The following is a 10,500-nucleotide window of genomic DNA, read 5'->3' as shown; positions in this document are numbered from 1 at the left end:
TTGAGCTGTTTGTGTGTGTTTTTTTTATTTCTTGAGTTCAAAATTTAAACTGAATTCAATACCTCAAATGGATCAACTGATTATCAAATAGGTTATTAGTTTGGAATGACTAGGTTATCTCACTACGATACTCAATTAATAGCCCACATCTGGATCATGGAAACAAAGTGCAAATTCGGAAGAGAACACCATCGGAGTCAATCTACCACTGGTATTTCTGTCAGATCTTTCTGTACAAAAGCCTTTCTACATCTAACCCTGCCAGCATTCTTACTATTCCTTTCTCTTTCTTGTGTGTATTCTCGTGTATCTTTATTATAGTCTTCCTTATTGTACGTTGATTTATAAAGCAAATAAATAGTACAAGATTGAATGGAACCTAGTGCAGTACTGAATGACTAGGTTATCTTACGATTATACTCAATTAATGGAATGGAATCTACTGAATGGAATCTAGTGCAATACTGAGGGAGTACTGCAAAGCAAGTGCGCCATCTTTTGCAGTCATTAAACCACAAATCCTGTCTGGCCTCCTGAGTAAATGTAGAAGATCCTGTGCCAACATTTTGAAGAATATGGGAGTTTTTGGTGCCACGGTCAATATTTATCCGCCATCCAACATCTCTATCAAAGAGGCTATCTGGTCATTGCCACCTTGCTGTTTGTGGGAGCTGGCTGTGCAGTAATCTACTCCTGTTTTTCCTATAGCACAGCAGTAAGTTTATGACAGGAAAATTCTCATGGCCGTAAATCACTTCAGGTTGTGAAAGGTATTACATAAATGCACGTCTTCCTGATTTTTGAGGTTCTGAAGATTAGATTGTGCCGCGCCCTTTTTTGTTAACGAATGTTAGGATCTAATTCTTCTCCTCGAGGCTCTGATTCTTGCTGTTGTACTAAGCACTGCTGCTCCAGCTTTCTGAAGACATTGTACGAAACACAGCTGTACAGGGCACTTTTGGAACACTGCATACAGTTCCAGTCTCCCTGATATAGGAAAGATGTTGTTAAACTTGAAAGGTTAAGGGAAAAGATTTACAAGGACGTTGCCAGGGTTGGAGGGTTTGAGCTACAGGGAGAGGCTGAACAGGCTGGGGCTGTTTTCGCTGGAGTGTCGGAGGCTGAGGGTTGATCTCATAGAGGTTTACAAAATCACTGGGAGAAAAAATAGGATGAATATTCAAGGTCTTTTTCCCAGGATAGAGAGTCCAAACCTAGAGGCTTTAAGGTGAAAGATTTAAAAAAGACCGGAGGGATAACTTATCTAAGCAGAGTGTGGTGCGTGTATGGAATGAGCTGCCAGAGGAAGTAGTGGAGGCTGGTACAATTGCAACATTTAAAAGGCATTTGGTAGGGTACATGAGTAGGAAGGGATTAGAGGGATACAAGCCAAATGCTGGAAAATGGGCCTGGAGCAACTTAGGTTATCTGGTCTGCATCTTCTGTAGGACTGAAGGGTCTGTTTCTGTGTTGTGTAGCTCTATGACTCCCTATGCTGCATTTACAAGATACCATGCAAGAACTATAAAAAAAACACTACATCAGTCAAACTAGCAGGAAACCTGCCACCAGAACACCAACTCGCCACCAAAAGACATGGCCACATCATGCTACTAGTTTCCATACATACAGGCAAAGAAGGACACCACTTTGACTGGGACAACACACACATCCTAGGACAGGCGAAACAAAGACACGCATGAGAATTGTTAGAGGTATGGCATTCTAACCAGAGCTCCATCAATAAACACATCGATTTAGATCCTATCTACCGTCCCTTGACAAGGCAAAAAAGAACCAGAAATGATGTAATCCACCTTAAGAAACCAAGACCTATAAATAGAGAGGCGGGAGATAGCACTCATCGGAGATGTTACCTAGTATGGTGACGAAACATCTAAAACAATCTCAGCGAGCTAACTTACATACTTATCATCAGCCTGAGCTACAAATCTTCTCAAAGATCCGCTAATACCTTTAAGTGTTGGGCTCCCCTATACGTGGAGGCATCTTCACTGTGTCTATGCTATCAAACCTCTTCAGAATTTTAATAGCATCAATTGTTTCGGTTCTCAGCCTTTCTCATTCCTCTGTCAAAGGAACTGTAAAGGAACAGCTGCAAAGGAATCCTGTACAAAAGTGAGAACTCCGTGCATGTGTGTGTGTGGGACTGCAAGTTTCACTAACACTCTGTGTCCTCCACCACCAGCTAAGATAAAGTAATGGTAATAAAATAAGCACCAAACTAACTATTTCTCAAGGAGTGTCACTATCTGCAGGTTGGTTAAAGTGCAAATTACGCAAATAAAGAGCACAGAGGCCAATGAGAACCATTAAAAGTATCCACCTGCAAACAAACTGCAAACAGATCTGTGTGTATCGAGCCCCAAAAACCAGATGGATTGGAGCAAAGGCCAATGAGAGACCTGGTTAACTGACAAAGCCATTGCAATTAATCCAGACCCAAAACTAACCCCAACACGCTGCCAATCACAGGCACTAATACCTGGAAGGCTGGCAGGGGTCATTCACTCACGAAACCATATCTGCACCCTAGCCCATGAAAAGATGGCGGATGCAGTTGCGACAGGAACTTTAAAAAAAAAATTCCATCAAAAGCCCTCTAGAACTTTAGAAACTGCAAGGTGCATTTACATAACGTCTTTCAATGACTTCAGTGATTTTTGCAATCAATGGAGTATTTCTTTCTGAAGTAAAGTCACTATTGTAATGTCAGTAATACAGCCGGCAATCTCTACAGAGCAAGCCCCCACAAATGGCAGAATGATAATGAAAAGATATCCTGTTTTTGCAACATTGCTTAAGGCATAAGATATTGGTTCTGATTTATAGCTGAAGGAAAAATGTTTTCAGGGCTTTAGACAAAGATCAGGTGGACTGGGGCAATCGGGACAGGCTCTGTCACAAAGACAGCACAGTCACAATGGACTGATTGGCCTCCTACTGTTGTGTACGGTTCCAGTGACCATAGGGCAATGGGATAGCAACACAGGAACCCTGAAGTTACACTGTGAAGTACCCAATGAATTGGCTGAAATTTGATACCTCAGTGGAGAAATTACTCTAATCCATTTCATTTATGTCTCCCCAGCCTCTGTATGTCTGTAAAACCTGACACATCTCAATATTTTCCAACTCTGACTGGCAAGGTCATTGACCTGAAACGTCAATTTCACTCTCCCCAAATTTTATCTAACTCTTTTTTCTCATCCATGGGATGTGGGTGTTGTTGGCTGAGCCAACGTTTATTGTCCATCACTCATGACCTTGGATAAGATAGTGTTGAGCTACCTTCCTGAATCGCTGCAGCCCTTGGGCTGTTGGGACAATTATAGCGCTATTAAGAAGGGGTTCCTGGATTTTGAACCAGCAACAGTGAAGGAACGGTGATATATTTCAAAGTCAGGATGGTGAGGGGCTTGGAGGGGAACTCACGGGTGGTGGCATTCCCATATATCTGCTGCCCTTATCTTTCTAAATGGTAATAGTAAGTTTGGAAGTTGCTGTATTACTGCAGTGCATTTTGTGGTTGGCAGACTGTGCATCAATGGTGAAGGGGGTGAATGCTGAAAGTGGTGGATGGGGTTGCTAGTCAAATTGGCTACTTTGTCCTTGATGGTGTCAAGCTTCTTGCGTTTAGTTGAAGCTAACTCTCCACTCCACCTCTCTATCACCTTCCTGACCTGTGCATGTAGATAGTGGACAGGCATCAGGGAGACATGAGGCAAGTTACTCACTACTGTATTCCTAACCTTTGACCTGCTCTTCTAGCCACTGTGTCTTTATGGCTGGTCCAATCAGTTTCTGGTCAATGATAATTCCCATGATGTTGATATTAGGATATTCGGTGATGGTAAAGATATGACATGGAGGTGTCAGTGCTGGACAGGGGTGAACAAGCTCAGAAGTCAGACATCAGGCTATAGTCCAACAGGTGTATTTGAAATCACAAGCTTTTGGAGAGTTGCCCCTTTGTCAGGTGAAGTCTTGTGATTTCTTATAAACCTGTTGGACTATAACCCGGTGTCACCTGACTTCTGACCTTAGTAAAGCCATTGAACACCAAGGTACAATGGTTACCTTCTCTCGAGGAGAAAGTGAGGACTGCAGATGCTGGAGATCAGAGCTGAAAATGTGTTGCTGGAAAAGCGCAGCAGGTCAGGCAGCATCCAAGGAACAGGAGAATCGACGTTTCAGGCATAAGCCTGAAGAAGCGCTTATGCCCGAAACGTCGATTCTCCTGTTCCTTGGATGCTGCCTGACGTGCTGCGCTTTTCCAGCAACACATTTTCAGCGGTTACCTTCTCTCGTCAGGTGAAGATCATTGCCTGGTACTTAATTGGCACAAATGTTACTTGTCACTGATCAGCTTAAGCCTGGATGTTACTCAGATCTTGATGCTTATGGACACAGACTTACTTCAATACCTGAGGAGTCGCGAATGGGGCTGAACACTGCGCAATCATCGGTGAACATCCCCACTTCTGACCTTATGATGGAGTTAAGGTCAATGATGAAGCAGTTGAAGATGGTAGAGTGTAGGACACTATCCTGAAGAATTCCTGGAACTGAGATGACTAAACTCCAGGAACCACAACCATCCTCCTATGTGCTAGATATGACTCCACCCAGCAGAGACTTTGACCTAATTCCTATTGATTCCAGGTTTGTTAGGACTCCTTAATGCCACACTCAGTTAAATGAGGCTTTGATGTCAAGGGCACGTCACCTCTGGAATTCAGCTCTTTCGTCATGTTTGAATCAAGGCTGTAATGAGGTCAGGAGCTGAGTGGCCCTGGTGGAGACCAAATTGAGCATCACTGAGCAGTTGACTACTTCTGTGTATTTTCCAGTGTCTGACCTTTTGTTCTGTTTTTTAGGAATCATTGGCCTTTCTCTAAAAAATTAGTATGTAATTGTACACTAGTGGGCGGAAAGTTCAAGACACCCTGCTGTACGTATCCCAACATTCTAGACTTTTTCATTAAGGCAGATTCAATGAGGAAGGCAGAACGCAGAACTGAATTAGCAGCAATAATCATTAAAACTGGGCAAAACAGACCTAGGCTACCCCCTGCTCCCTCACCCACTGATGCTATGCAATAATTTGCATTTACAGACAATATGACACTTCAAGGTATTTCACGGGAGATTAATCAGACACACATTCAATACTGAGCCACATAAAAAAGATGTTAGAACAAGTGGTTAAAATAAATCATGTCTCAAGGAATATCCACAAAGAGGTGCAACAGAATTCTACAGCTTGTTGTCCAGTCTATTGAAGGTGTGTTTGCCAACAGTGAACAATGGGAAATTAGGGATGTGCAAGAGACCACATTTGAAGCAGCACAGAGGCAGAGGATTGTTGGGCTGGAAGGGGCGACAAAGACGGAGGGGGGGGGGGCTCTGAAGGGATATGAGCACAGAGGCAAGAATCTCAAAACTAAGACACTGATAGTCTGGGGACACTGGAGATCAGTAAGCACATGGATGACAGAATTCAGTGGATTTGACCTCACAGTCCTGTTCTCCAAGCAGAGGGAAAGCTGCCCAGGTGTGTATCTACAGGCGGCAACTGGGAGGGGTATCACAGTCGAGAAGCTAGTCCTTTCCTTAATTGATACAACACTAACTGGGAAGCTGGGTCCTTCCTGGGCTGCAGTGCTAAGTTCCACATTGCCCACTCTTCTTAATCCAAGACCAATAATTCAAGGTGGGAGTGAATTAATGCATTAAATCTGGCAGTGCACATTAATGAGTTTTCTTAAAAAAAAACGGCAGAGAGGTGCAACCACTGGTAGATACACTGGTCTCTGCTATAGTTTTGATTGTAAATCACTCAATTTTCAATGCCAGGCACACATTTGCCATCAGTTAAGGATGACCCCCACCCTCGGCTCTCTCTCTCTCTCCAGATTCATCGATTAGACAGCAGAAGTTTACCTTACTGTTATAATCTGTGCACGTATTCATCAAGCCTGAATGAGTAATGCCTTCACACTCAATGACCACTCACTGCCTGGATTCACACATCGCCCACCCTTAATCCAGACACTGACTGGGGAATGCCTTCAAGAACTGTATGCAAGTGCAGAGTGCTTATGTTCACACACTAAATCCTGATACAAACCACTCTCCCTAAATAAGGACCAAGGTTTAAAACAGGGAATGGAGAGGTGGAAAAGCCCATCAACACTCCCATCTGCACTGTGATTTAAGTGATATTGGGAGCGATCTAAAACTGTGTAAAATCATTCAGTACTTTGATGTATTAATGGCACCAGTATTAACTTTGACAGTGGTTCGAACAGATTACTTTTCGACACAAAGCACAGGGGAAGGGACTTATATAGCTATGTCCTTGGGCAGGCAGAAAGAGAGCCTCACCCAGTTGCTAGTAGCAAGAGTCTTTGAAGAGAAAATGAGGTCTGCAGATGCTGGAGATCAGAGATGGAAATGTGTTGCTGGAGAAGCGCAGCAGGTCAGGCAGCATCTAGGGAACAGGAGAATCGACGTTTCGGGCATTAGCCCTTCTTTCTTCAGTAGCAAGAGTCTGTCAAACAGCCCAGGGAGAAAATTATTCCTTCTATCCAATCTACAATCTTAACAACACTGGGTTAATATTTGAAATGGACTAGACAATGTGGTGCTGGCCTATCAAACAAACCACAGAGCGCAGGACAGAGAGAGAAACAGGGTGACAGGGAGAGTACAGCAGCTATGAACTGCGCTGGTATTGCTTGTTAGTATTTTACTGAGCCTCCCCTCACGTCCTGTTGAGTAAAACAGCTCCCGGGGCTTTGGAAACTGTGCGCACAAAAAAGAGACACCTTCCCAATAAAAACGAGCATCGCAAACGTAAAATGTAACCCTTGCAACACGTGCACCTCTTTTATGTAGGCACCTCCTGTTTGTGGTTTGAAATGGACCAGATCCCAGCCACTCTTGGCACAGCAACACGTGACCGACTCTGCACTTACCACAAAATAGAGCATTGTACAACGATTCAAATCCCCAAGTTGACAGTGTAAAAGACTCATGATATAAGAGGCAACAATACCTCGGTGCACTTTTTCATTATATATATATGTATATGTATATATATATATATATATCTATTTACAATATAAGCGAACCCTTTGAGCAGGGAGCGTTAAACATGTGACATCGACACGTGTTTGTGATAGGAAGCAGAGCCAGCGACTCCTGTCCTTGCTGTCAGGGCTGCACTGGCCTCGTTGTACACAGCTTCGTTGGCCAGCTTCCTCGCCCGGCAACACCGACTGCTAAAGCGCTTCCAGGATTCCAGAGTCTTCCCAGACCAGATCCAGACCCCGGAGGTGATACCCACCACCAGGCACATGAAGTACTTCAGCATGAAGATGGCATACTCGGGCCGAGGCTGGGGCTGGCCTCCCGGGCAGGAGCAGCTCAGCGCCCTCTCCCAACGCTCCCGGTAATGCTCCTCATAGACAAAGCACGCCACCACGATGGCAGCTGGCACGGTGTAGAGCACCGTGAAGATGCCGATCCGGATCATCAGCTTCTCCAGCTTGTCCGTCTTGGTGCCCCCTTGCTTGATAACGCTGCGGATCCGGAAGAGCGAGACAAAGCCGGCCAGGAGGAACATGCTGCCGGTGAAGAGGTACACCACCAGGGGCGCCAGCACAAAGCCGCGCAGGTTGTCCAGGTTCTGATTGCCGACGTAGCAGATGCCTGCCACGGGGTCCCCGTCCACGGAGCTCAGCGCTAGCACGGCGATGGACTTGACGCTGGGAATCAGCCAGGCCCCCATGTGGAAGTACTGGGAATAGCCGGCGATGGCCTCATTGCCCCACTTCATGCCCGCCGCCAGGAACCAGGTGAAGGACAGGATGACCCACCAGATGGAGCTGGCCATGCCGAAGAAGTAGATGAGCAGGAATACCAGGGTGCACAGGGCGGGCCCAGTGGTCTCGTAGTGGATGTGGTGGTATTCCTTGTTGCAGGCTACGTTGGCGTGGCCGGCAACCAGCCGCACGATGTAGCCCACCGACACGAAGAGGTAGCAGGCTGACAGGAAGATGATGGGCCTCTCTGGGTACTTGAAGCGCTCCATGTCGATCAGGAAGGTGCAGACGGTGGTGAAGGTGGACAGGAAGCACAGGATGCACCACAGCCCGATCCAGAAGGTGGCAAATGTCCTCTCATCCTCACTGAAGTAGGGCTCGTAGCACGGGATGGCACAGTTGGGCACCTGGCCGGTCTTGATCTTGTTGTAGAGCGGGTGACTCTCTTTGGAGATCTGAACCAGAGGCTCCCTGCACCGGCACTTGCCACGGCATTCGCTCGGCTGGTGCCCGGGGCGAGGCCAGGAGGGCGGCTTGTTGGGCACAAGGGTGGGTTTGCGGAAGGCGGGCGATGGGGTGGTGGTTTCGCTGCGGTTGTAGTCCATGCACAGGTTGAGAGGGTCTCCCAGGACGGGCAGCTTGGCGCAGCTCATCCGCTCAGGCCAGGCGAAGCCGTACTGCCGCATGAGGGGTGAGCAGCCGGCCTTGGCCCTCTCGCAGACCGAGCGGCACGGCGGAAGGGGCTTCTTGTAGTCCGCCAGGCAGATCGGGGTGTAGACGCTGCACAGGAAGAACCGCAGGTCGGGCGAGCACTGGATCTCCACCAGGGGCCAGAACTGGTGGACCTCCAGTCCGGCCTCGTCCTGCGAGTCGTGGTTGAACTGGTTGGGCATGTAGGTGAAGTTGTAGCCGATCCCCCTGCACATGGGCACCGTGATCACCTGGCATACCATGGCCTTGGAGGCGCAGGCAGCGACCCCCGCCAGTGCTAGCAGGAGGAAGCAATGTGCCCGCAGCATGGTCACTGGCTTGGCCAAGTGGGCACTGGGGAACAGTCACAGTGAACGCCTCCGATCACTTACAGACCACCTGCACCGGATCTTCACAGCCCCCCAGCTACCATCCTTGACCCCCGCCTCCTCCTCCAGTTCTGCAATCCCTTAGGGCACACCGCAGTCAGACTCCTGATGCCAGCCTCAGACCATAACTGGCTGCAACTGGGAGAGAGGTCGCCCCAGCCGCACCGGGGAAACTGAAAGGAAACGGGCCAGCTCCCACTCTACTGCAGCGCGAAGAAGCCGCCCTGGAAATGCAGCATTGACACACGAGCCATGAAAACACTCCCAGTGATTCTCTCAATAACCTCTCTGACACTCTTCCCGCGATCTTTCTGTCGTCCCCGGGCGGTTTCTCCACGCTCTGTGTCTGAACTGGTAACTTTCAGCTATGTTGTTGCAGTCTGGAGTGATCTTCAGGGGTTGCCCCGCTCCGATAATCTGCGGCTCTCCCTCTTCTCCACTCGTGAAGGTGCTGAATCGCCGGCACCGCACAAGCAAACCAGGGGGCTCCAGGTTAGAAACTTTCAGAGATCTTCCGATGTTTAACTTCTCCGAAAGTAATCTCCAGGCCCGGAGGAGGGTCTTGACCGCTTGCCCTCTCGGCACCCTCGACTCTCCTCCTCCTCCAAAGCGGACACCAATCGCATGGAGCAGATTCAGAGCCCAGGTAAGCTCTGCAGCTCTCCTCCCCGAACAACGCCGTGCGTACGCCCTTCGTGGCTTTTCCTCTCGCAGTTTCTCTTTCCTCTCCTGGCCCTTCCCTTACCCTATCTGTACGTGCCGCTGGTTAGGTTCCAGCTGCTGTGGGAGCCGGGATCCAGCTCCTTCCCTTCCTGCCGATTCCTTGCGCTCCGCTCCGCTCCACTCGCGGCTCCGCGATCACATTGTTACTTTTGTTTCAAACACAATGTAGCCAAGGGCTGGCTCCGCCCGGCCTGCCAATCACCCGTTTGGTCCAATCGGGAGCCGCGGTGTAACGACAGCTCCGCCTCCCATTGTCTTTTACCCCACCAATCACGACCCAGGCTCTGGGCGCGCTGCCCATTCACAACCCTCGAACTGGCCAGGCGGAGCCAGACCCCCGCCTCCAAGCGTGTTCAGGCCAATCATTGAACAGATGCTGCTTCCCTGTTCCCGCCCGCCTCCTTTTGGTCCAGTCAAATGGTCTGACCAAAGACCCGCTCATTACCATTTGGGCCAATCAATGAAAGGTACCTGTGGACGGTAGCAATTTGTTTTGCAATTTTAAAGAGACATTACTCACATTTGAGCTTGTGTGCGACTTGAAGGGAGTGTTAAAGTTACACATGAGCAATAAGACTCGCTCCCCTCCACACAGCAGCATGAGCTTTTAGAATACTACTCGGGTTTGCAATAGACTAAACAAGTCCAGAACGCATTTCAATCCAGTTGAAGTGACAGTCAGGGGTTGGCACTGGTACAGGTTTTAAGTCCGCTGTCTGGAAACTTTGAAACTCTAAACCGGACATCAGCAGTCTGGATTTTTAAATAGAAGTCTGCCTCTTTTCCCCTCGCTAACCTTAGACGGCAACTGTGATTTGGTTTTACACTCCTTATAACGGCCGATG

General features: G+C 48.1%; 1 protein-coding gene across 1 annotated transcript; it reads right to left on the bottom strand.

Moving 5' to 3' along the window:
- Nucleotides 1-7,085: 7,085 nt before the first annotated feature.
- fzd5 (frizzled class receptor 5) lies at nt 7,086-9,765 on the bottom strand. Its single transcript, XM_043693292.2, has one exon. It carries the CDS (start codon nt 8,870-8,872, stop codon nt 7,178-7,180), a length of 1,695 nt encoding a protein of 564 aa, XP_043549227.1. The 5' UTR covers nt 8,873-9,765; the 3' UTR covers nt 7,086-7,177.
- Nucleotides 9,766-10,500: the final 735 nt, after the last annotated feature.

This window comes from Chiloscyllium plagiosum, unplaced genomic scaffold (genome assembly GCF_037043375.1).
Source record: "Chiloscyllium plagiosum isolate Xiang-an unplaced genomic scaffold, Cpla_swu_hap1 HiC_scaffold_7, whole genome shotgun sequence".
NCBI classification, from domain to species: Eukaryota; Metazoa; Chordata; class Chondrichthyes; order Orectolobiformes; family Hemiscylliidae; genus Chiloscyllium; species Chiloscyllium plagiosum.
The sequence above is the reverse complement of the archived record's forward strand: the minus strand, read 5'-3'. Positions and strand labels throughout refer to the sequence as shown.